Below are 26,788 nucleotides of genomic sequence, written 5' to 3' on the forward strand. Positions count from 1 at the left end.
CTGAGGTCCCTCCCCTCTCCCAAGTTCACCTTTCCCAGACTCCACTCCCACATCTCTAGAAATTTCTAACCCAGACTTGGAAGCCCTGCCTACTGGACACATGTTTTGGGTCCATTCCTCCATCCTGATTCTTTCAGTCAGAAATCTACCCTGATTGCACATGAGTGCTTGCTCACACCTTCTTGATTTCCTTTTCAAGGTTATGAACTTTGGGCAGGTATTTAAAAAAAATGAAAACCCAATGTCTTTTATGCATTCCACATTGATATAAGTTAACTCACTTTTTGGCGTTATCTTGTTTTGCGGGGGGTGGGGGGAGTATCAGTTCTGACAATATTATTAAATACAAAATCCAGCTTGTGTTTTTTGCACTCTTAGCTGTTTTATACTTCACACAACAGTGAGATTGGGAAGGGCAGCAGAATATTTTGTCAGCCCAAAGCCCTGTGAAGATGACCCTGGGAAGTAGATTGGGTATGAACCCAATGGTCCAACTCACCATGTGACCTCCAAGCATGGTGGAAATAGCCATCCATATGCCCTTCTCCCCATTATCAGTGATTCTGCTTCCTGAACATTGTTGTGGATGCTACTTCACAGATACCCTGGCAATCATGAAATCATGCAGAACCCTCCCTTTCCACACAAGTTGTTACGCAAATGAGTTGCCTGCACAGGGTGAGAGAGAAGCTGGCATAGCCCAGTGCAGAGGTTCCCATTCCAGTGTCTGTGGGTGCTGTGATTCCCATCAAAACCTTTCCTGGTGCCCACCAGTGGAACTTTTGAGCAAAGCTTTTGGGCCCTGGAGATTTGACAGATCATACAGATTTTTTAAAAAATGTTACTTTGCAGCACCTGTCACTACAGCATAGTGTAGTGGTTAAGAGTGGTCGACTCTACTCCTGAGATCCCAGGTCAATTATCCACTCCTACACATGAAGCCTGCTGGATGACATTGGGCCTGTTTTCTCTCAGAACACTCTCAGCCCCACCTACCTCACAAGGGGAAAGGAAGGAAGAGCAGTTTGTAAGCAGCCTTGAGTCGCCTCACAGTTGAGAAAAGCTGGGTTTAAATCAAAACTCTTCTTTTCCAGCACAGGGATCTTCGCTGCGTAACTGAAGGTGCAGCAGCCATTTTGTGGCCAGCTTTGTCTCTTGCGGCAGCACCCACCTTGCCATGTCAGAATTCTAAAGGTTCCCAAAGACTTTTTAAAAAAGGTTGGGGAGCCCTAGTCTGGTGGGTAAGGGAATGAACCAGGAGGTTTTTGTTTCAAATCTAGTCTTAGGCACACACTATCCAGCTAGGGAATTGTAACACAGGCCTATCTCGCAGGGCTGTTGGAAAATTATCACACTACCTGAGGGGAAAGGCAGTGTGAACACTGAAAGCAGTGCTAAATATTGAGACATACGGAAGGTGGAGGGCCTTTGACAGTTTGGACAGGGCATTTCTTCCCTCTGCTCAAGAGGAATTATAGGGACAGAGATTCAGTGTCAGACAGGGAGGCTCAAAGGCAATGCTTCTTTTGAGAAGTGGAACTCTTTGATTTGTGTTCTTGAAAGGAAAAATCTTGGCTAGATGTGGAATGTGGCCCCACAAAGAGCAACTAGCTATAGCCGCTCCTGTTTTTTCCCTCTGGCCTCCTGGGAAAACAGGAAGTGCTGCCCAAAGGTGATATCTTGTATACACATCACCATTTGGATCTCAACAGTTGAGATTAAGGGGTGGGGGTCCAGCTATATGGATAAATATTGTTGCTGCTTCAGCCATAGGCCTGGTGGAACTACTCTGTCTTGCAGGCCCTGGGAAAGGGTATTAAGTCTTGCAGGGCCTGGGTCTCACTTGAGCAGAGCAAGCAGTGAGAAGTCTCTTGTCCTGGTTGAGGCCAGCCAGCCAGCTTTTGGGCCAGAGACCACCAGCAAGGTGTCATTTGCTGAGTGTAATTTTCTTTGGGAGAGACAGTCCAACAGATATGAACACCCCAACCAGGGGTCAGCAACCTTTAACACCCAAAGAGCCATTTGGACCCGTTTTCAATGGAAAAGAAAACACATGGAGCCGCAAATACTTTTTGACATTTAAGATGAAGATAACACTGTATATGTTGTTTTTTTTACCTTTACGCTTTGTATAAAATAATTATGTGTTGCTTATGAAATCCATGAAGTGCTACAGAAAAATATATTTTATTTATGTAAAAAACACATTTTGAACTCTTAAAAAATAATAACAAAAAAACCACGCTGAGTTGAAGGTCTCTTTCAAATCCTTATATTGCCTTTGGGTTTTCAAAGCATGTAGTGGAGCCTTGACCTGAATTAAAAAAAAAACAAATTGGAAAAAAACCCACTATAAACAATGAAAAATAAATATTTGCAAAATATCTGTATAAATATTTATTTTACCTGGTTAAAGGGACTTCTGCTCCTGAACCTCTGTGCACAACGTCTGCAAATCAGGACTGTACGAAGTCACTTTCACTTTTAAGCAGGACTGTAAGCTGTCGTCTGAGAGATGTGAGCAGTGCTTGTTTTTAACATAGTTCATGGTGGAAAATAGCTGCTCACATGCGTATGTGGATCCGAAGATTGACAGGACTCCAAATGCATATTTCTTCATGTTTATGTAGGTGTCGGGGATGGCATTCCATGTGTCAAAAACTAGTTTGTCCGGTCTTGGAAGGTTCTCAATATCACTCCATTTATGATTCTGAACAAGAGTGGCCTTTTGACGGGCAACATCTTCAAGATCCTCTGCCAAGCGTTTGAATTTGGACACCCACATATCTTTGTCAGCTATGTCAGCCAGCTCCAGCTCCAGCTCCGGGAGACTTACACCTGCAAATGCAGTCACATTTAACAGGTATGGATCGATGGTCAGGGGAGTGATGGGGAAGGACAATGTGTTTTTTTCCTGTCTGAACTCACTGAATAGTTTCCCAAACAATTCTTGCATTGTGGTGATTGCAGACTGCAAATACTCTGAATTTATCACCTTGTGAGCTTGTTTGTACTCCCTTAAAGAGGGGAAGTGAGACAGTGTGCCTCTCTGTAAATCTCTGAATAAAACTGTCAGTTTGCGCTCAAATGCTAACACCTCCTCCAGCATGTGTAGTGCTGTGCCTCCTCTCCCCTGAAGAGTTGTATTCAGCATGTTCAGGTTCGCTGTCATGTCCACCATGAAGTGCAGCTTTTCCAGCCACTCTAGTTGTTCCAGCTCAGGAAAGGTAAGCCCTTTGCTGCTCAGGAAAATTTTCACCTCTCCCAGACATGCAACAAAGCGTTTCAACACCTCTCCTTTGGACAGCCACCGGACTCTGTTATGCAGCAGGAGATCAGAGTATGTGCTGTCCACCTCATCCAGTAACGAACGGAACTGACAGTGATTTAAACCTTTTGCAATTATTTTATTGATTATCTGAATGACAACATTCATGACCTCTGTGCATTCTGGAGGAAAAGTTTGCGCGCACAATGCCTCTTGGTGCAGGATGCAATGAAACGTCAGCAGCTTTCTATCCAGTGACTTCTGCAGCAAGGCCACAAAGCCCCTGTGCGCTCCAGTCATATTCGGTGCCCCATCAGTAGCCACTGACACTAGGTGGGTTGTGCTTATTTCTTTGGCTCTTAAACAATCAAGCACAGCCTCACAGATGTCCTCCCCCCGTGGCTGACATTTTAGTGGTATCAGCTCAACCAATTCTTCCTGTGGTCCAGCAGAGTTCACATATCGGCAGAACAAAGCTATTTGGTCAATGTCACTATTGTCTTTGGACCCATCGCAGGCGATTGAGTACGCTGCAGCTGAATTTATGTCTTTAATTTGATGTTTTGTGATATTTTCTGCCATTTTTATGGTTCTTTCTTTGACAGTCTTCACCGAGAGAGGCATCTCTCTGATTTTCTGCACAATGTCTCTCTTGTTTTTAAAGTCCGCAAATAGGTGTTCTGAAATCTTAATGAATGACTCTTTCATATATTCTCCATCTGTGAATGGCTTCCCATGCCTGATTATTTCCTGAGCAGCCACAAAACTTGCATATGTAGTTGAATTTGCACACTTAATCCACTTCTTGAATTGATTTTTCCTCAGATCAGCCTTCCGCATCAGTTCCGAAACAGCTTTTTTTCTCTCTTGTCCCTCCGGATACTTTTCAGCAAAGGCTGTGTGTTTACATTGGAAATGTCTTGTGACATTTGACCTGTTATTGTTAGCCAGTCTCTCTCCACAAATTAGGCATATTGGTAGGCCACTCTCGTCAGAGGTAAATGCAAATGAATCTCTCCAGGCATCATTAAATGTTCTATTTTCTTCAGATATTTTTCTTTTCTTACATTCCTGCAAGAGGGAGGAGCAGGAGCAGTCAACAGGTTTGCCCAACACTGCTGGCATCCACCCCCACCCCCCAGTCTGCCCTGTGTGACTCCATTAATACAGTATTCTAACACCCTCAAGTACAGCGTACTAAGAAGGTGCTGCGAGAATAGAGTATGAAGCCGTGGCATCCCCTCCCTACTAGCCATCTTACAGCTTCAAATACAGAAAGCAAATTTTATCACAAGGCAATATGGGAGGCAGGAGGCTTCCCTTTATCCCCTGTTTGTTGGTTCTGATACTGTTTTATGCTGTGTCAGACCACAGAGTGCACTGACACAATATTGTGTCGGTACTGACTACTTTGACCAGCAGCAGCTCCCCAGGATCTCAGAGGGAAATCTTTCACATAATGCACGGGCTGCACACACACACAGAGAGAGAAAGACACACACACCCATCCTCCCCATGTTTTTAGTGCACTGAGTGTGTGCAAAATAAATATATTTTATAAATATGAATATAAGAATGGAGATGGGGAAAGGCTGGGGGGGAGAGGGATCCCAGTTTTATTTCACTCATCCTCCCCATCATTTTTTTGCACTCAGGAACGTGTGCAAAATGACATATATTTTATAAATATGAAGGGCAAAGAATCTCTGTTGCAGTCCGGCTGGTATTTACAAACTATTATATATACAATATTGTCATCTTATTTCATTCCATATATCATCAAATTACACTTATATCATCATGAGAATCATTCATAAGTCCATAATTCATAAGAACAAAACTTTATTTTTTCATCCGTCTTGGTAAGTAAATCAACAATGAATTGGATCATATATATCCTACGAAATAATTCGAGAGTGGGGAGAATACGGAAGAAAGGTACTATGGGAGATTTCAGCTCCGATGGTTGGAGAGTTTGTAAGTTTTTGAATTTATGTGTATAAATTTATGAATGAAATTGTAAATTTATGAATGTAATTGTAAGCACCAAACTGATGTACAATGTTTTTGGGTTTACTTTACAGATTACCCGTAGGAAGCCCATATAAAATATATATATATTAGCATACAGTGCTGAAGGAGTTGTCAAAAAACGCTGATTATGCGCAAAGCGTTTCCTTTAATTTGCTTCACTATGTTATGGATTACTGGACTGCCATAGACTGGACAATTATTTTATAGGATATATATGATCCAATTCATTGTTGATTTACTTACCAAGACGGATGAAAAAATAAAGTTTTGTTCTTATGAATTACGGACTTATGAATGATTCTCATGATGATATAAGTGTAATTTGATGATATATGGAATGAAATAAGATGACAATGTTGTATATATAATAGTTTGTAAATAATACTTTATTGACACCAGCCAGGGTGCGACGGAGATTCTTTGATGTTATTGGTATAGCGCACGCTGCACTCAATTTTTTTGCATAGTAAATATGAACATAACATGAAAATGGAGGTAGGGAAGGGCGGGGGGGGGCAGCAAACCCAGTTTTATTTTCACACACAGAGACCCGCAGCAATCTTCCCCATGTTTTCCTGCACTTAGGACCTCGTCCAAAATGAAATATATGTTGCGAAAATGGATATAATGAAAGAGGTGGGGGGGGGGGAGGTTGAGCGGGAGAGACAAGCCAGGCACTCCTCCTCCCTCACTTCGCCCCCTCCCACGACTGGTCTCTCAGCCCCGCAGTAGGCCACCGAAGACTCCCCCCTTAGTTTTTACACACACAGCCCCCCCCCCCCCATACCTTCAGTGCGATGTCGGTTGCCTTCCACTCAGGCCTCAGGCGGCTGAGCAGCTCCAAGGCCCCCCGGCGGCCCCCCGTCCCTCCGCTGCCGTCGGAAGGGTCCCTCTCGCTGACCACGACGTCCAGCTTGGGCACCTCAGGCGGCATATGGCTGTAGTTGGCCATGGCGTCGCGGGGTGGGGGGTGGGGTCTTTTTTAACGGTCGGCGGCGCGAGGCGGGGGGGGGGGGGGAAGGCGTCCTCACGCAAGCGGTGCAGCCAGCGAGTGAATCGCGCGGGAGAAGTTCAGCAAAGCAGACCTTCCGGCACATGTAAAATGCGTCATCGTCCGGCGCGATGAACTGCAATTCCCATGATGCATCGCGGAGAATAATACCATAGAGCTCACCAGCCAAATCAACCGCTTTCTCCGATGGAATGGATCTCTGCAGACTGCAGATCACAATATATTCCAGTTCTCTCTCAGGCTGAGTCTGGAGGTTTGCAACCGTCAAATAAGCACAGGACACGAGAGCAGGAGCCGCTTTTCTCGTTCGCCCGGTTTGCAGTTACGCCCGAGTTCTGACACAGGATCAATGCTTCAAGATGCATAATCTTGCCGGTGAGGGACACCCCTCCCCCTTTTAGCTCTCCAAAGTGGTTCGCTGAAAGGGTTAAATAGAAGGAGTCACGTTTCCTAGAGCGGCCTCAAAGGAAGAAGGTGACATGACTTGTCACACTCACTCACAGCCCCTTCCTTCTGCGGGAAAAACTGCCTTTACTGTTTCCCAGACAACTCACAAGCTGTGCCGGTTGCAGAAGAGGCGAGGCCGAAATGGGAGGAGTTTGTTTTTTTAAAAAAACACACACACAAATAGATCAATAATTTTTTTCCCTTGCAAAATCTTGTGGAATCTGTCAGTCACAAAGAAAGCAGAGCTGGCTTTGCAGGAGGTCCCAGCTCCAACACTGGATTTATAGAAGCATCTGGCAGAGGAGGAAGGTGATCCCTGGGTCCAGGAGAAGACTGTTTGGAAAGGAAGGGAGGATGAAGGGACATCTGGACCCAACTGAGCTGGAAACAAGGAAAGATCTTGATCTTGATATCATGGAGGCTGGGAGCAAATGGGAAGTGTGGGGAGAAACTGGGCAAAAGAGCCCAGGGAACGTCTTCCCTCCAGATGTGCAGTGCCAGCAATTCAGGCACTTCCATTACCAGGTGGCTGAGGGCCCCCGAGCAGTCTGCAGCCAACTCCACTATCTTTGCCACCAGTGGCTGAAACCAGAAAGCTTCACCAAGAGGAAGATGCTGGACCTGGTGATTCTAGAACAGTTCCTGACTGTCCTGCCCGTGGAGATGCAGAGCTGGGTTAGGGAATGCAAGCCAGAGAGCAGTTGCCAAGCAGTGGCCCTGGCAGAAGGCTTCCTCTTGAGCCAGACAGAGCACAAGAATCCATCCCAGCAGGTGAGAGGAGGCACAGAATATGATCAGTGATACCCTCAATAATCCACATGGATTTCCCAAAAAAATTGACACCCCCCCTCCTGTTCCTTGTTCCTTTTCTCATCAGTCTCCTGTTTCTGTGCCCCCCCCCCCCCCCCGCTTCTGTTTCAGGTGCAGGAACGGATCGCACACGTGTGTTATCCTGAAGCAACCTTTCTGGGTAAGATCAAAAGGGGTGTCTTTCCCAGTTGAGTTCTTCCTTGTATATTCCATTCCAGAACCTTTATTAGGCATAAAACCGGTGTGCCTCTCTGTATATGTGGGATGCTTTTATGAACTCTGGTCTTATGTAGAGAAAACGCTCCACTTCAGGTTCTCAATTTACAATATTCCTCGCTTATGTAAGCGTTTTTGCATCTAAACCAGCATCTTGAATTATGCCTATGAGCAAACATAGAAATAAAATATTTTCCCCATTGCTAATGTAACTGAAATGGAAAGGACAGAATGTCTTCCAAGTGACTATTCATTCTTCACAGATGGTGCCATGGAACCAGTAACATATTCTTCACCACCTCTTTGTGACAAAACTGCTTCCATGAAGGCAGATCAGGTGAGTGTGGAACTGTGGATCTCACCCCAGGGGGTCTCCTTCAGCCCACCCTATGCCTGACAGATTGTTCCCCTTTCCTTTGGCTGCTGCTCTGCTCACTCAACAGAGAATGAAGGCATCTGACAAAGTTCAGATGCTCAAGCATCTAACTGCAGTTCTTTGGGAAGTGAAAGATCACTGTGAAGGAAAGGGTTTTTGTTGTTTCTCTTTTTTTAAAGGGACCGGTTAACTTTGAGGAGGTGTCTGTTGCTTTCACTGAAGAGGAGTGGACTCTGCTGGATCTGGACCAAAGACGTTTTCACAAAGAAGTCATGGAGGACAATCGTCAGAATGTGGCCTCTCTGGGTAAGTCTGCCCTTCCTCTTGATTCACAAGTGCTGAAGGCAGAAATGGCTCCTTCTCAGAAGGTTTTTCTCATAGGCCCCTTCCGCACGCGCAAAATAATGCGTTTTCAAACCACTTTCACAACTGTTTGCAAGTGGATTTTGCTATTCCACACAGCTTCAAAGAGCACTAAAAGCAGTTTGAAAGTGCATTATTCTGCATGTGTGGAATGAGCCATAGTGACTGTCATTTGGATAATAGATCAGGTCCACATGTAGCCAAGGGAGGGCTTTTTGCATGTGTAATGGACTCCCCAAGTGTGAGTTTGTAATGTTAAATGGCCATTTGCAAACTAAAAAGAACTGAAGGATCATTATGTATTGAGCACATGAATGACCATGAAAAGCAGAAACCCAAAATAGAGACATTTAACTGTGTGATCTCATGAGCTATTCTGACCTCTTTCAAGGAAGGATTAGATAGAAAATATCCTACATAGACTGAGGAATCAGTGTGGAAAAGTCCTTAAACAAAGTGTCGGATTTTATTGTCAAAGACTTCCATGGCTGGAACCAATTAAATGTTGTTTATTTCCTGTGCTGTGTGGCCATGGTGTGATAGTTTTTGCTCCTGATGTCTATGGCTGCATCTTCAGAGGCATGTCACAGTAAGATGTGTTTCTCTCCATGGCACAGTGTGAGATTGTTAGTAAGGGTTCAGCATTTTGGTGATCCATCATGACTGTAAGGTCTCTTCATGACAGCTACATTTGTTGGTGTCAGACTGGGATGTTGGATCTGATGTGCCTTTGAAGGGGCCTAAGATACTATATCCTGGTGGTTCTGTCTGGACTAAGGTTTCCTTCCCTGTGCAGAAATTCCCTGTTTTGTTCTCTAGCAAGATCAGTAGACTAATACTTGTGGCTCCTTCTCCTTCTCCAAACATGTTTCAGGAGTTTAAAATTTGACATTCCTTCTTTTTGCTATTAAGATGTTTTAAATATAACCCTGAGCTCAGATTCAGTTGGGGAGGATGAGATATAAAGTCAATAAAATAAATAAGAGAGGCTGGGGTGCAGACATCCTGGTTTAAAAATTGAATAATTCTTAAGAGTCAGAATTTTTGGAAGTAACTGGCCTTTTTGCTTCCCCTAAAAAAGGTCTACTGCTTCTCAAACCTGATTTCATATTGGAAGAAACAGGAGATCTACTTACCCAAGACCCAGAAAAAAGAAAGAGATCTGCAGGTATCTGCTTCCTTCTTTATGATTTATGATTTTAATTATAATTTATTTTATCTTATTTTTATAATCTATTACTGATTGTTCATGTAAGCCAGGAATTCCTGGGCTTGTCAGGAATGGGCAGGGTATAAATAAACTAAACTAAACTTAAACTTCTGTGCTGGAAGAGGGTAGGAGAATGGAGTGATTTCTCGAGAGGAAACTGCCAGAGGATGTCTATGAAAGCATTCTCTAATGGGAAGGAGGAGCTAAAGCGGAGATGAAAAGGCTGGCTTCTTTCTACTTCAGTTTGTGCAGAAATTTCTATACCGTGCTTGGCCTTATTCAGCATTGATTTATTGATGTGCCACATCTCCAGATATCTGTTTGACAATTCCATAAAATTCTCATCAACATTAAAATTCAAAGAAGTCAGGGGCATAAGAACAGAGAACAGTCCCCAAGAGAGCCTTTAAGGTAAAAACTAGCACCAATAAAGGTGCTGCAATTAGTCCAACTAGTAATGATATTACTCCTCTTTTCTTGCTGAATTTGCAAGTTGACTAAGAGTTCACACACTTTTCAGCTGTCAGTGAACTCTATTGCTTAGAGCTCCTCTCCTGGACAGTTAGTTGAATCAGTTACAGAAAAAGTTAGGTTAGTTGCTTTTTAACAGAAGTTAAGAGTTATCTTACGATATCAGATGTATCTCAGATGCATCTGCTTGATTAACTTATTTGCACTTACCGGTATATACTCGTGTATAAGTTGACCCGCATATAAGTTGAGGCACCTAATTTTACCACAAAAAACTGGAAAAACTTATTGACTTGCGTATAAGTCGAGGATGAGAAATGCAGCAGCTACTGGTAAATTTCAAAAATAAAAATAGATACCAATAAAATTACATTAATTGAAGCATCAGTAGGTTAAATGTTTCTGATGGAACTACTCTCCAAGGCGGAATCAAATCAGATTAATATGTGGCAGGATATGTCTCCCCTTTTCAGTGATTGCTGTTCTATCATTATTAGCTGTTAATGCACTTCTTTCTTAGATTTTTTTCTTTTTATTCCAGAGTTTGATAGTCCCCAGAATAAGTTCAAGGGAGAATTACAACAGTTCCCTTTGGTAGAAAAACAGCAAAAAAGAAACACTGGAACAAAATGGAAAAGGGGAAATGAATCTTCTTCTCCTTTTCAGGGTGCTGAATCCCAGGTGTTTGATCCGCCCTGGAGAATCTACACAGGAGAGAAACCACATAAATGTTTGGAGTGTGGAAAGTGCTTTGCTCGGAGTGAGAACTTTATTGCACATCAACGAATCCACACTGGGGAGAAGCCATTTAAATGCTTGGAGTGTGGAAAGTGCTTTGTTTGGCGTGCCCATCTTACTCTCCATCGTTATAGTCACACTGGAGAGAAACCATACAAATGCTTAGAGTGTGGAAAGAGCTTTCCCTGGAAGGGAGAACTTAGTAGCCATCAACGTATCCACACAGGGGAGAAACCCTATAAATGCTTGGACTGTGGAAAATGCTTTGCACGGGGTGACAGCCTTAGTGCCCATCAACGAATTCACACAGGAGAGAAACCATATAAATGCTTGTTGTGTGGGAGGAGCTTTGCTTGGAAGGGAGATCTTACTGGCCATCAGCGAATCCACACAGGGGAAACACATGATTGCCTGGAATGTGGAAAAAGCTTTGCTCAAAATCGCACCCTTACTACTCATCAACGTACACACACTGGGGAGAAACCATATAAATGCTTGGAGTGTGGGAAAAGCTTTTCTCAGAGTGCCAATCTTACCTCTCATCGACGTACGCATACTGGGGAGAAACCATATAAATGCCTAGAGTGTGGAAAGAGTTTTGCTCAAAGTGGAAAACTTGCTGCTCATCGACGTATCCACACTGGGGAGAAACCATACAAATGCTTGGAATGTATAAAGAGCTTTGCTCGAAGCGACATGCTTACTGCTCATCAACGAATCCATACAGGGGAGAAACCATATAAATGCTTGGATTGTGGAAAGAGCTTTGCCCAGAGTCCCCATCTTACTGCTCATCGACGTATGCACACTGTGGAGAAACCATATAAATGTTTGGACTGTGGAAAAAGCTTTTCTGAGAGTAGCAGCATTACTGCCCATCAATGGACACATACTGGCAAGAAACCATATAAGTGCTTGGATTGTGGAAAGAGCTTTTCTCAGGGTGGCCATCTTGATGTCCATCGGCGAATCCACACAAGTGAGAAATCATACAAATGCTTAAATTGTGGAAAGAGCTTTGCCCAGAGTCCCCATCTTACTACTCATCGACGTACGCACACTGGAGAAACCATATAAATACTTGGACTGTGGAAAGAGTTTTGCTTATATTTGAACCCATACTGTTAATCAACATATGTCCACTAGGGAGAAACCATATGAATGTTTGGAGTGTGGAAGCGGCTTTGCTCAGGGTCACACCCATACTACTCATCAACAATTCCAAGAAGGGGAAAAACTATATAAATGTTCTGAATGTTGCAAAGGCTTTAACTGGAAGGCAAACTCTGTGTGCCATGAGACAGTCCACACCTAGGAGAAACAGTATAAATGCTCTGGATGTGGAAAGAGCTTCACTTGCAGTATAAATCTAAATAATTCCTTCAGGGGTGAAACCAAATAAATGCCCTGAGTGTGGGAAGAGATTCAGTTGCATCAGAAGACTTATTCCCATCAAAGATGAGTGTGGAAGGGGCTTCATAAACTACTCCTTCCTTATGAACCATTGAAAGAACCACATAGCAAAGAAACTCGACAAATCCTTGGAGAATGGAAGAGAAAAGCTGCAGAAATGCTTCCAGTATGGCAAGAGCTCCAGATGAAAAGCTGATGTTCCCAGGCATAAGTCTACATGTCACATATGCCTTGCTTTCCATCAAAGCAACCAGAAAATGGGGAAGACATAGAAAATTCACTCAGAAGCTGTAGCTTTTATGCTAAATCAAACCAGAATTATACAACTGTTGGCTCTGTTTAAGGCATATTCAGTTCTCAAATAAAACAGAATTCAGTGTATTGTCGAAGGCTTTCATGGCCAGATTCAACTGGTTGTTGTGGGTTTTCCAGGCTGTGTGGCCGTGGTCTGGAAGATCTTATTCCTAACGTTTCACCTGCTTCTGTGGCTGGCATCTTCAGAGCCGTATCACAGAGAGAAATCTGTTACAATCTGTGTCCAGTACACACTGGGCACAATGTGTAACACACTTCTCTCTGTGATGTACCTCTGAAGATGCCGGCCACAGAAGCAGGCGAACATTAGGAATAAGATCTTCCAGACCACAGCCACACAGCCTGGAAAACCCACAACAACCAATTAGAATTCACTTCGGTATAAAAAGTGGGTGACTTGTCCTACCCCTTTAACCACATGCAGTAGAGGTAAATTGTGGTATAAATCAAATCCAACCTAGGTTGATGTGAAGTTAAATGGAAGGGCAATGAACAGTTTAATATGCTTTGTGTTCCCATTGGGAGGGAAAACAGTAGAAACAGGGACTTTGGTAAATATCCCCCTCTGAAGAAAGCTAAGGAGGTTTAAGAACTTCCCTGGGCTATTGGAGACAGTGGGGTTTAATGGGTAGAATGTCTGACACCGGTATTGGAGGTCCAGGTTCTAATCCCCACTTTACCACTGAATGTTGCAATCTTATTTTGGGCAAGGCATACATTCTCAGCTTTTACCTCCCTCACAGAGTTGTAAGGAAAAAATAAAGCAGAGAAGAAAGCAAGACCCTTGGAGGAGAAAGGCAGTGTTTGACATTTGTTATCAATCTAATTTTGTCTACAGCTGTCAGGAAAGGACGTTCTCCAGGGCTGATGGTTCATTCAGTATTGCTTCAACTCTTTTCTCAAGGGGTAGAGCTAGAGTTGACAACTGAGGGTTAAGAAATTCTTTTTCAATTCCTACTACTAATGCCCACCACTAGTATGTATATCTGAGGTCTGCTTTCCACTATTTCAGTGGTTAAGAGCAGGTGCACTCTAATCTGGAGGTACCGGGTTTCATTCCCCGCTCTGCCACTTGAGCTGTGGAGGCTTATCTGGTGAACTAGATTAGCTTGTGCCTTGTGCACTCCAACACATGCCAGCTGGATGACCTTGGGCTAGTCAGTTCTTCTGAGCTCTCTCAGTCCCACCTACCTCACAGGGTGTTTGTTATGAGCGGGGAAGGATAAGGAGTTTGTAAGCCCCTGAGTTTCCTTACAGGAGAGAAAGGGCAAAGAGGGGGATATAAATTCAACTCTTTCCTTCTCTTCCTCTTCTCTCCCTAATTCCAGCCTGCTCCCCCTCATCTCATCCCCATGATCCTCCTGGGAGCTTTATCTTTTTCTTCAAAGGCTAAAAATCTCCTGATATCTGCTAATCACCTGTGGGCCTCCTCCAAAATCCCCTGCTATTAGGAAATTATGTATTGCTTTATTTAAAGAATTGATATTCTTTCCCTCCAGATAACTGTTCAAGTGAGCCCACAGCTAAAATAATTGAACTAAACAAGTATTTAAAAACAAAACAAACGGAGTTCCCTAGATAAAAGCTGAAGGAAGTTGATGTGTTTCTTAAGAGGGACAGAGAGACAGGGTGGCCCACCTTATTCTTCAGTTTGCACTCCAAGCTCTGTAAATGCTGGTCTGTTTTTCTTTCCTGGGAGCAAGACCCATTGAATAAACTTAAGTAGGTTTTTGAGTAGACCTACTCTCTCTGTTAAGGGGCTGATGGTAGTGTTACCATGGAGTTGTGAGAATTCAGCACTTTGTGGTTTTGTTTCTGATTAGCCTGTCACCTATCAGGAGATGTGTTTAAAATCCTTGACACCTTCTGTATACCAAGCCATGGACCCAGGTCTCTGAGAAAGGGGGAATGTAAGACTGTTATCCAGTGCTCTGAAATACGCCAGGTGAATGATAACAATTCCACTGCATCACACTGCCAATTGCATCACACTGTACTTGAAAAGTCACCTGACCAGCAGGATTGAAATGTCTGCAAACAGTGAATTGATTGACATCCCGTTGGCTCCATGTTCTCAGCCGGTGGCCAGAAGGTGAGCTGAATTGGCCAGTATTTGGGCTTCCCTACCATACAGAGGAAGTTGTTCTGAAGCAGCAGTGCAGGTGGTCAACCTATCAATATACCCCTCACTTGCTCAGCAGTAGCCCTGCTTGCATTTTGTCAGAACCAAGTTTGATTCCACTTCATGTATTACTGATCAAGGTCCTGTGCAGGGATATTTCAGTGAACAACAAAGTTGGAAACAGAGAGTTGGGAGGAACCTTGGAGATAATCTAGTCCAGCCCTCAGCCCAGTTCAGGAGTAGACAGCTTGAGGCTCCCAGCCAGATTCCGGTCTGCTTTTATTCCTGAAGTTGGCTACATCAGACTTTTAGTTGTGCCTTTAGAACAACATAGTTGGAAACCATGGAGGGCAGAGAACAAGAGGATCCACAGACTGTGAGGCCCATCCCCTTGACGTGTATATCTGGTGGGTGGTCAGACACCCCCTTCCCATATCAAGCCATCCCACTCAGAACAAACTCTCTTCTGAGGTTCAGAGGCAGGAGGCTAATGTAGAGTCACTGGGGCTGTGAAATTCATGGAAGTTTTGGGAGCCCAGCCTGAGAAGGGCAGGATTTGGGGAGGGAGGGATTTCAGTGGGGTATGATGCCATAGAGCCCACCTTCTATTTTCTCCAGGAGAGGTGATCTCTGTTGCCTGGAAATCAGTTGTAAAAGCAGATCTCCAGCCACCACCTCGAGGTTGTAAAAGCAGTTGTAAAAGCAGATCTCCAGCCACCACCTCGAGGTTGGCAACTGAGTTAATGTGGAGCAATCCCTTTCCATATGCCAGGAAACATCATCTTGTGATCTCTGAGAATCTCATGGAGGAGGTGGAGTAGTTTCTGACTGGCCTCAATGGCTTGAGCCACATAGAGCATTTCCCAGGCATTGGCTGTGCTGCTCCCTCCTCAGGACCACTTCCTAAGTTGATTCCGCAGTTGCGTTATCAACCTAAGTTCGAGCTGCGATCGACCTAAGTGCTCCGCACAACCACTGGGATCGACGTGGTTTTGTACCAGCTTCGCCCCGTGTAACGGTCAAATTTCCAACTCCAGTTGGGAACTACTACTTTTTCAGGGAACCACGCTCGAACTCAGCTCGATTCCAGTAAAGTGCGAAATCTCTGGTGCCAGGAGTCCCCCATTCAGCCAATCACAGCTGAGTGTTTCGGGCATACGTACAGCTGGCCAATCAAAAAAACGCCACCTTCGTCCCTCCATTCCTGTGACAGTTTTTTTTATAACGTGTGTGGGGATAGACGGAACATGGCCGTAGAACAGTAGCCAATCGGAACAGAGCGGCGAAGAGGCACAGGATGATTCCTCTCTCCGAGCTGGGATCAAGCTGGTTGCCGTGGGGAACAACAATGGCTTCGACCTAGCTCAGTACCCTTCTCAGGGAACTGGGTCGAACCTATTTTACTCATGTGCGGAATCGCCCCTAGTGGCAAGAGTGAGCTTCAGGAAGGATGGAAACAGAGGTTCAGTCCTGTCTTCCTTTTGCCAGTTTGCAGGGAAATCAGAGTGAGGCTTGAAGAGAGATGCAGCCTGTCCAGGGCAAAGAAAAAGAGAAGGTCCTTTAGTCGCCTGTGGAGAATAAGTCTAACTCTAAGGGTTAAATGGAAGGAGTCCCAATTCCTAGAGAGGCATCAACAAAGCAGGCCTCCTGACGTTGCCTCAGTCACTTCCTGCTCCATTGTGCCACATGAGTGAGTGAAGGGTCGCTAGTGCGATTAGGTGGGGAACAGAAGAGGCAACGCTAGGAAACTATTTTAAGAAATAGGTAAGCGATAAAGGAATATTCCCTTTGCAAAGTATTTTGTCCAGAGGAGGAGCCTTGTTTGGGGTATTGCAAAGACTTCGCAGTCCTCAACCCCTTTCCCCCCCTCTCCAGACTCCATAGTTAAGCAATGACATTTCTTAGAATCCATAACCAGAGGGCTCCAGTTTGTTTCCGAAGGGTATTCCTACTTTCTCTCTGGAGGGTCTTAGTCCCTGGAGGCAGAACTGAGCTCTTCCTGGAATCCAGTATTAATGTAGCGATTAGATTTGCTCATAATCCTTCCCTGGAAGTCTCAACGTGATTTACAATAGATACTTTAAAACTCACTTTCTAAAAACAATGCAAATCTGAAGTCAGTGACATAAAAATATCACAACGATTGGAGTGTAAATGCCTAAGTCTCTCTCTGTGCCAACCAGATCATTTGGTTTAAATGAAGCCCTGCAGAGAGGATCGGCAAAGGGGAGGGAGGGGAAATTAATTTAGAGGGAAATAACAAAAAGTGGGGAAGGGAGGGAGAGGGAGCGTTGATGTATCGCTGTAGTTGCCTCAAATGTTTGCCTGGTGGGACAACTCTGTCTTACAAGCCCTGCATTAAATCTGTATTGTCGAAGGCTTTCATGGCCGGAATCACTTGGGTGCTGTGTGGTTTCCGGGCTGTATGCCCGTGTTCTAGCAGCATTCTCTCCTGACATTTCGCCTGCATCTGTGATTCCTCTGAAGATGCCAGCCACAGATGCAGGCGAAATGTCAGGAGAGAATGCTGCTAGAACACGGCCATACAGCCCGGAAACCACACAGCACCCAATCTGCATTAAATCCTTCAGGATTCTGGTCTCTCTGATATCTGCACTTTCTGCTCTTCATTTCTGTGTGCTTGACTGCTGTATATATATCTGTGTTTATATATAAACACACTTAAAATCTCAATGCAAAAATCAGTCTTGACTTCTCAGGAGGTCGCAGATCTAGTTCTTGCCTTTGTATAAGAATCTGCTAGCCAAGGAAGGTGATCTGCTAGTCCAAGTGGAGATTATTTGGTGAGGGAGGGAGGATGAAAGAACAGCTGGACCCTGCTGTTCCTGAATCAAGAGGAAGCCTTGATGCTACCGTGGCTGGGAGCAGAGCAGAGCTGTGGGAAGGAACCCTGCAGAAAAGCCAGGGAGAGAGCAAGGTCCTCCCTCCAGATGTGCAGGGCTGGTAATTCAGGCAGTTCCAGTACCTGGCAGCCAAGGAGCTTTGAGAGGTTTTCAGCCAGCTCCATCATCTTTGCTGCCAGTGGCTGAAGCCAGAGAGGCACACCAAGAAGGAGACACTGGACTCAGGGGTGCAGTGCTCACGGGGACATGTGGGGTCACATATCCCCGGGTGCACGTCAGCCAGTTATTGGGGGGGGGGTGTGGGCACCAGCTGGGTCCTTGCACCCAGCCTCTCCTGCAGCGCGGCACCCGGTGGGTCCAAAGCTGGCAAGCACGGTCCCAGCACTGGTGCCATGCCGTAGGAGAGGCCGGGCGTAAGGATCCGGCCGGCGCCTGGTAGCTCCCTCTGTGTCGAAGCATTGCTCACCAGCTGAGTGGTTTGCCATGGCCACAGGTGGCCTGCCATAGTCCCTGGCCTCCCTGCCAGGGGGCCGTCATCTGGCCTGACAGCGAGGCCGGGGAGGACAGGAGGCTTGTGGCTGCGGCACACAGCATGAGCTGCAAGAGCCCGGTGACCCCAGCCTCTCTGCCCCAACCTCCGGGGGCAGCAGGCTCCTGGCCCAGCTGCTCCTCCTCCTGGCCAGCAGAGGTAAGTAGGGCACCGGGGGGGGGGGGGGCACTTGAGCAGGTTTTGCCCTGGGCACCATTTCCCCTCCTTACACCTCTGACTGGACCTGGTGATTCTGGGGCAGGTCCTGGCCATCCTTTCCCCAGAGATTGAGAGCTGGATCAGAGGATTGCGAGCCAGAGACCAGTTCCCAGGCAGTGTCCATGGCTGAAGGATTTTTCTGGAGCCAGACAGAGGAAAGGAATTGGGAACAGCAGGTGAGAGAAGTGCAAGATATGATAAAGAATGCCCTCAAAATCCATGTAGCTTACCCCAACATTTTTATAACCTCCCCCCAGTCTCTTTCCTGTTGCTTTTCTCATCAGTCTTCTGTTTCTGGAGTCTCCACTTCTTTCAGGGGCAGGAATGGATTGCACAGCTGCATTACCCAGGAACAGCCTTTCCAGGTAAGATTAAAGAGGGTGTCTTTCTTGGAGGATGTCCTCCTTGAATGTATGTAGGCTGCTTTCATGACCCCCAGTCCCTTTGTGGCAAAGATTCTTTGCTCAAGTTTCTCAATTTATGACATTCTTTCCTTGTGCAGAGAAGACATGAAAACAGAAGAAAGCAGTTTTTTAAAAAAGACTGAACTCTATTATGCCAACAGGAAACAAGCATCTTGGTGTGAAAAGGTTTTTTAAAAAATCCTTTGCAGCTGGGAGCCAAAACAGTTGCATCTTAGATGACACAAGAAGCCCATTAGCAACCTGCTGCTGAAACAGATTATAAGGGCCCATATCTGACCCAACACCTCAAGTTATGTCCATGAGCCATATAGAGAGAGAAAATGTCCCCCCCCCCCCGCTCAAGGAGCAGAAATAGAAAGGGAGAATGTTTTCTAAATACTTTTTGATCCTTCACAGGTGGTGCATGAAACTGGTGACATATTCTTCACCTTCTCTTTGGAACCAAACGGTTTTCATGAAGGCAGATCAGGTAAATGTGGAACTGCAGATCTCACACCTGGGTTCCCCCCAGTCTTGATAGATTGTTCCTCTTTCCTTTCATGCTATCTTATTTACTCGACATGAAAGGAAGGCATCTGATAAAGTTTTTGAATGCTCCGAAATCCAACCATATTCCTTTTGCACTGCCCTTAGACTGTGAGTGAGGCGGGTTCCTTTTCTTCCTTTTCAGGATCTGGTGACCTTTGAGGAGGTGTCTGTTCATTTCACTGAAGAAGAATGGGCTTTGCTGGATCAGGAGCAAAGATGCCTTCACAAGGAAGTCATGGAGGACAATTGGCAGAATGTGGCCTTTCTGGGTAAGGCTTCCCTTCCTCTTGTTTCAAAGGCAATGAAGGCAAAAGGGCTAAAAAGGATTGTAGCTGAGCTCTTAGAATCATAGAGTTGGAAGAGACCACAAGGGCCATCAAGTCCAACTCCCTGCCATGCAGGAATACACAGTCAAAGCATTCCCAATATTTGTTCATCAAGCCTCTGTTTAAAAACCTCCAAAGAAGGAGACTCTACAACTCTCTGAGGCAGTGAATTCTATTGTTGAACAGCCCTGACAATCGGAAAGTTCTTCCTAATGTTTAGGTGGAATCTCTTTTCCTGTACCTTGAATCCATTGCTCCATGTCCTAGTCTCTGAGGCAGCAAAAAACAAGTTTGCTCCCTGTTCGACATGGCATCCCTTTGAATATTTAAACATAGCTATCATGTCCCCCCTTAACCTTTGCTTCTCCAGACTAAATAACTTTTCATAGTAACTTTCATTAGTGGAGTGGACATGAAAATGTAAGAGTAATATTCAATAAATTAACAAAACTTTAATGCATTTCAAATCATTTTTTAAAAATTCCATTAAAACCAAACGTTTTCCAGCCAATAGAGCTTCCTCAGTGGTACATATTGTTCAAATGCTCACCATAAAGTAAAATGGACTCAGTTTTAAGATACACATGCGAAAGCGGGGCAGTTTATTAACCAGATAATCTACCTTAATTAGGGGAATGAATGAGGACATTCAAGAATCACTCTTTAGACTAGTCCAAATACAAAATATTTTGCTTCTTGTAAGTGGATATATAGCCCACAGCGCTGCAATTCACTTTGAGCTTGCTTACTGATATATTTGAATCAGTTAAAACAACAATCTGAAAAATGATTTTTGGAGATCTTCCTCTATTCCATTACTGAAGAAGGATTATCTAGTTAATAAACTGGCTGTCCTTCTTTGTGTGTCTTAGAACTCAGTTGGAAATGCTGGATTTTGTATTTTAAACAGTTCATAAGTGTGTGTTTCAACAATTTATAATACTGAGGAAGGTCTATTAGCTAAAGCACAGTTGGGGTTTTTTTTACTATTTGTTTTTGGGGGAGTTACTATTTTTTACTATTTAGATTTTTTCCTACTAATGTAATGCATTGAAGTTTTGTTAATTTATTGCATGTAACCCTTAAGTATTCATCCTACTGATAGGCTTTTTATAAGCTTTCTCGGTTACCTGGTTTTGCTGGGATGATGTTTTTCTTCCCCTCTCCATTTTGCAATGGACGTGGAAAGCTAAGGGACAGACACCCCAAATAGAGACTTTTTAGCTGGGCCAATTCATGGGCTGTTCTGAGCCCTTTGAAGGGAAGGTCAGATACAAAATATCCCATAGAGAGAGAGGAATCAGATTGAAAAGTTTTAAAAACAAGTTTGGGATTGTTAGTAAAAACTCAGTGATTTGGGGACCCATCATCACCTTATTCTGTCCTGGGAGGATTGTGGGGTCTCTTCACAGGGAGAGGAGCCTTTTCACAACAACCTTTTGTCAGAATGACATTATATGGTATCAAGCTGGCATGTTGGATCTTGTGCGCCTTTGAAGGATGCTAAGATTGTGTATCCTGGTCGTTGTGTCTGCTAAGGCTCCCCTTTGCAGTGCAGAATTTCTTCTTTCTATCTTCATACTAGCAGGATCAGTAGATTGATAAACATGGATCCAAACACTAGCACCCTCCCCTCCTGTTGCATACAAGTTTCTGGAGTTTAAAAATTTGGCATTCTTCTTTTTGCCATTAAGAGTGCCTGGGGTTCGCACAGCTTGGTTTAAAATATGAGTATTTTTTTATAGTTGGAATGTCTGGAACTAATTAATATTTTCTTTCCCACAAAGAAGGACTTCTGCTTCTCAAACCTGATTCCATATCTACAGTAGAAGAAGCAGGAGATCCACTTGCTCAAGTCACAGAAGAAAGAAAGAAATTTGCAGGTATCTCCTTGCTTGTGAGCTGCAAGAAGTTAAGATTTCTCTTGGACTAAATATTACTCACTGGAGAATGAGTGATGTCTCGAGAGAAAATTGCCAGAGGATTAGGAAGAAAACGCTGACTTGTTTCTACTTCAGTTTGGACAGTAATTTTTATACAGTATTTGGCTTTATTCAACATTGGTTTATGTATATGGTGCCTTTCTGGATACCTATTTGAGGTAGCTTTCAAAAATCAACAATTCCATAAAAGCTTCACTCTACCTAAATCATCAACAGCAAAATTTAAAGAAACCGGGGTCCTAAGAACAGAGAATAGTCCCCAAGAAAAAAGTAGACCATAAACTGGTTAAAAAGACAAGTGGTCTAGCTAGCAATGAGAACACCCTTTCTTTTTTATTTTTTGCTGAGTTTACTGAGATTTCACCAACTTTTCAGCTGTCAGTGAACTCTATTCCTTAGAGCTCTTTTCATCCTGGTCAGTTAGTTACAACAGCTATGGAAAAAGATAGATTAATTGCTTTTTAATAATGCATAATTCTATGTCAATTGTATCTCGTATGCACCTGCTTGATTGGCTTATTTGCACTTACATTGCTTATCTCATATTTAGTTGTAACCAATCAGATCTCTAGATTTAACCACATTATTGTAATTGACCTGATTTAGAAATATGTTAGGAATTTTAATAATTTGAACTTTAATCTTCAAAGTGATTATCAGGTCAACTTCTTCATGCCTTTTTTTGTCATGGGCAATAAAAAAGAATATTTTCTGTTCTCAGTAAAAGTTTATGCATATGTTCTATCTGGTTTGCTAGTTTGTAGTCCAGAGAACCAAAGTCACACATTATTCTTTCGTATTATCATAACTGAAGTTTGAAAATCTCTTGTAATAAGATAAATCATTGAGAACTCTGATTAACAATAGTTTTGTGCAGATTCTCAAATAGGATACAGGAGGGAATCTCTTATTCCAATGTCTTTTCTAAATGTTCCACTGAGTCACCTTGCCTCTGATGGAACTACCCTCCAAGGAACAATCAAAATCAGACTAATATGTGGCAGGATTTGTCTCCCTTTCCAGTGATTTCAGTTCTGTCATTATTAAGCGCAATTAATGCACTTTTTCCTTGATAGCCTTTTCTCTTTATTCCAGAAGCAGATAATCCCCAGAATGAATCCAAGGAAGAACCACAACAGTTACTATTGGAAGAAAAACAGCAGAGAGAGAAAATTAGAACAAAATGGAAGAGGGGAAATGAGTCCTCTTCTCCTCAGGATGCTGAATCCCAGATTCTTGATATACCCTGGAGAATTCACACAGGGGAGAAGCCACATAAATGCTTAAAGTGTGGAAAGAGCTTTGCTCGAAGTTACAAACTTACTGTCCATCAATGTATCCACACTGGGGAGAAACCACATAAATGCTTGGAGTGTGGAAAAAGTTTTGCTAGAAGTGACCACCTTACTTCCCATCTACGAATCCACACAAGAGAGAAACCGCATAAATGTTTGGACTGTGGAAAGAGCTTTGCTCTTAGTAGCAACCTTATTGCCCATCGACGTATCCACACAGGGGAGAAACCATATAAATGCTTAGAGTGTGGAAAGAGTTTTGCTCGGGGTGACATGCTTACTGGTCATCGAAGAATCCATACAGGGGAGAAACCATACAAATGCTTAGAGTGTGGAAAGAGCTTTACTCGGAGTGACATGCTTACTGGTCATCGACGAATCCACACAGGGGAGAAACCATATAAATGCTTAGAGTGTGGAAAGGGCTTTGCTCGGAGTGATGCACTTACTAATCATCGACGAATCCACACAGGGGAAAAGCCATTCCAGTGTTTGTTGTGTGGAAGGAGCTTTGCTTGGAAGGGAGAACTTGCTTGCCATCACATAACCCACACAGGGGAGAAACCATACAAATGCTTGGAGTGTGGAAAGAGCTTTGCTAAGAATCGCACCCTTATTATTCATCAACAAACACACACTTTTGAGAAACCAGTTTTACTGCCCATTGACATATGCGCACAGTGAAGAAAACACATAAATTCCTGTACCGTGGAAAGAGCTTTGCTCACAATCTTGCCTTTACTGCTTGTTGATGAGAAAAAACATTCTGCTTATTAAAACCTAATTTTTTTTGGAGTGATTTACTGCATGCAGGAATTCTACCCATGTTTGGTTAAGGCTTCCTCAGAAAGGGATTAATTCCAGGGACTCAGGTGCAGAACAGGAGAACTGAATTACCTTTGCTGATTGGAAGAACTGGCAGGAAGGTGACACTGATATCCCCTCTCATTAGGAAATTATTTAATGCTTTATTTAAAGAATCGGAATGCCCGTTATACAAAGTTCACAAGGGAGTTCACAGCTAAAATAACTGAATCTAACAATCAAGTAAAAACAAACCATCTAAAATAAACGGAGACCTAAGATAAAAATTGGGGAGGGGAGATTTGTGTTTTTTGAGTGGAAGAGAGTGGATGTCAAGACAGAATCCATCTTGGAGGAATTTTCCTGCTTAAAAGTTTTTTTTCAGAACTTTCTGCAGATGCAGAGTGCACTTCCTCACAGCAGCCTCTTGTCAAGGACAAATTTTCAGGCCAGCTAAACTAGCTCATTAGGTTCAGTTGCGAATCTGTTAGGGAGTGTCCTGCATTGCAGGGGTTGGACTTGATGGCCCTTGGAGTCTCTTCCAACTCTATGATTCTATGAGTGGAGAACTCACACACTTGAAAATTCGATGGGCACAGCTCCATGCTTAGTTGTAGAGATCAGGATGTTAGGGCCAAATTTCTCCGTAAGTAGGGCCAATTGAAAAAAATGTTCCTTCATCCTCTTCCCCTTTCTCATCTTTTCTGCTAGAAAAGTACTTACATTCAGCTCTGGAAGTTATTTGCCTAAAGAACTGATTGTGTTGTATTAGGACTCCAGCAAGTAGAAAGCTAGCCAGTATTTCTTGTTTTCTGTGCACCCTGCTACCACAGAATTGCATTCTTTGTTCTTCATATCTTTTTCTGTCTCTTGAAATAAAGCCTTGCTTGGTTTTATAATGTGTGTTGTTGAAGAAGTTTCTGGTATTAAACCCAGGTGAGCTTTGTTGCGCTAACTTACCATAACACGGGGTGCTGTGTGGTTTCCGGGCTGTATGGCCATGTTCTAGCAGCATTCTCTCCTGACATTTCGCCTGCATCTGTGGCTGGCATCTTCAGATGGCTCCCCTAACATGTAGGAAACATTGTTCTGAAGCAGCAATATATGCCATGGTGTCACCCTATCAACATACCCCTCACTTGCTCAGAAATGGCCTGACATAACTGGCTTTGATTCCACTTCATGTATTTATTGTCCAAGCTCCAAGGAGGGATATCTCTGTGAACAGCAGGGCTGGAAACAAAATTGAGAGGATCCTTGGAGGTCATCTAGTCCAGCCTGCAAGTCAATGCAGGATTAGGCAGCTACAGACCATTCTCAGGAAGGCTTCCAACCAAACTCTGACCAAACTTAAACATGGTTGTGTTGGGTTTTCCGGGCTGTGTGGCCGTGGTCTGGTGGATCTTGTTCCTAACATTTCGCCTGCATCTGTGGCTGGCATCTTCAGAGGTGTATCACAGAGGGAAGTCTGTTACACACTGTGTCCAGTGAGAAGGGAATGTTTAGTGGGGTATACGTTGTCCATGTCCCAGAGTGGGGATCCAATCAGTAAGTGTTTGGGTGGAACTTGTTATGCAACTTTGATAGCGTTGTCAGAAATAAATAAATCCATTTCTGATTTTGTTTGCCAAATAAAAATGAAACTATATTTTATTTCTCTGTAGTTAGATAGGAATAAGTTCTGTATTAGATAGAAGATAGGATTTGTTCTGTATTTGTATGAAACCTTCTTTGCTCAAGGCAGGAATGCAGGCAGAAGCCCAGCCCTGCCCCATCTAGACATGTTCCTTTCATTCACAAAACCAAGAATAGACTTTAACAAAGGAAGCTTCAGAGAAGCGGACACTGCCCTGCCTTAATCCCATCAGATGGCAGATAAGGGCGCTGCACCCTTAGGTTTCGTTTTCCTGATCTGATCACCCAGTGGATCCTTTGTGTTTTCCCGCCTTGGATTCAACCGCGCCTACGTCATTGCCTCACTCTGGATTCTGCCACGAAATTCAAGAAGGGACTGCCCTCTGGACTCTGATTGGTTTCTGTATTTGTTAATGAATGGTGGTGGGTTGTTCCGTAGTCTCCCGGATTTCCAGGTGGGAGAAAGTGTTTAAAATGCCTTGTAAAGCTGCTAGGCAGCGGAGTTGCTGTGGAACGGAGGTGCTGACACTTAGGTCGGCATCTCAATAAAGAATTTTGCTGTTTTACTATACTCGCTGTGTTGGGTCCTGATTGCTGTTCCTCCGCGCTGCCAAGAGCTGAGATCATTCTGAAATTATTAAAAGTTACCCTGGCAGCGCGGTAACAACTTGTTATGATTGGTTCCCCACTCTGGCACATGGACAATATATACCGCACTAAACATTCCCTTCTCACTGGACAGAGTGTGTAATAGACTTCCTTCTGTGATACACCTCTGAAGATGCCAGCCACAGATGCAGGTGAAACATTAGGAGCAAGAGTCACACAGCCCAGAAAACCCACCACAACCAGTTGAATCTTGCCTTGAAAGCCTTTGACAAAACTTAAACATGCTTAACTTCCTCAGGTTTCTACATTAACTTCCCAGTTGCCCTTCCTTTCAGCTTTCTAGAGAGGTTTGCTCAAAGGTTTAAACAGAGGAAGTCACAATAAAGCAAACTGATATATTCTAATAGCAAACTCAGCCAAAACTTTGGATATTTAAATCTGGTTAATGGAGCTGTGAACAGGCAAGACGTGTTCAAACCTGAAAAGGGCTCCAAGTTTGCAGAAAAATCTGAAATTAAAAAAAAATCTGGGGAAAGTTAAAACAACCCAAAATGATATAGGAGTGACTGTAGCTTTAAGCAATGGATTCCCACACTGGCTGTGACTAGGCAGCTACAGAGTCTAGGCCTGCTGCTTTTGTCAGTAAAAAGGAGCAGGCAGTGCCGGGGGAGGGGTAGAGCTCCTTCCAGGCCAACTGGCCTTTGAGGGTGGACTCACTGGGGCCAGGCCTGATCTGGGTGGCAACCCTAAGCAGGACACGTAATTCAGCTTAGCTGGGGAACAGATGGCCACTCTTGCTCAAGTAGATCAGTTCCT

The 26,788-nt window shown here is 43.9% G+C and overlaps 2 protein-coding genes across 2 annotated transcripts; one reads left to right on the plus strand and one right to left on the minus strand.

The window, feature by feature from the left end:
* Positions 1-2,252: 2,252 nt before the first annotated feature.
* On the minus strand, positions 2,253-6,390 carry LOC125428633 (general transcription factor II-I repeat domain-containing protein 2A-like). Its single transcript, XM_048489080.1, has 3 exons — positions 6,090-6,390; positions 2,407-4,339; positions 2,253-2,314 (listed from the first exon to the last, which is right to left on the minus strand). The coding sequence occupies exons 1-2, from the start codon at positions 6,252-6,254 to the stop codon at positions 2,411-2,413; spliced, it is 2,094 nt and encodes a 697-aa protein (XP_048345037.1). The 5' UTR covers positions 6,255-6,390; the 3' UTR covers positions 2,253-2,314; positions 2,407-2,410.
* Positions 6,391-6,464: 74 nt separating this feature from the next.
* On the plus strand, positions 6,465-24,624 carry LOC125428902 (zinc finger protein 420-like). The gene is made up of 7 exons (XM_048489610.1): positions 6,465-7,532; positions 7,683-7,731; positions 8,051-8,124; positions 8,343-8,469; positions 9,608-9,694; positions 10,749-11,924; positions 22,893-24,624. Exons 1-7 carry the CDS (start codon positions 7,116-7,118, stop codon positions 23,606-23,608), a joined length of 2,646 nt encoding a protein of 881 aa, XP_048345567.1. The 5' UTR covers positions 6,465-7,115; the 3' UTR covers positions 23,609-24,624.
* Positions 24,625-26,788: the final 2,164 nt, after the last annotated feature.

Source organism: Sphaerodactylus townsendi, linkage group LG03, assembly GCF_021028975.2.
Source record: "Sphaerodactylus townsendi isolate TG3544 linkage group LG03, MPM_Stown_v2.3, whole genome shotgun sequence".
In the NCBI taxonomy this organism is placed as follows: Eukaryota; Metazoa; Chordata; class Lepidosauria; order Squamata; family Sphaerodactylidae; genus Sphaerodactylus; species Sphaerodactylus townsendi.

Bases quoted from the DNA above. Each gene is read 5' to 3' on its own strand.
- LOC125428633 (XM_048489080.1), bottom strand. From the start codon at position 6,254: ATGGCCAACTACAGCCATATGCCGCCTGAGGTGCCCAAGCTGGACGTC. The intron at 4,340-6,089 runs GTATGGGGGGGG...TCCCTCTTGCAG, and splicing joins CAACCGACATCGCACTGAAG to GAATGTAAGAAAAGAAAAAT.
- LOC125428902 (XM_048489610.1), top strand. From the start codon at position 7,116: ATGAAGGGACATCTGGACCCAACTGAGCTGGAAACAAGGAAAGATCTT. The intron at 8,470-9,607 runs GTAAGTCTGCCC...CCCCTAAAAAAG, and splicing joins TCAGAATGTGGCCTCTCTGG to GTCTACTGCTTCTCAAACCT. The intron at 11,925-22,892 runs GTGAGAAATCAT...GAATTCACACAG, and splicing joins CCATCGGCGAATCCACACAA to GGGAGAAGCCACATAAATGC.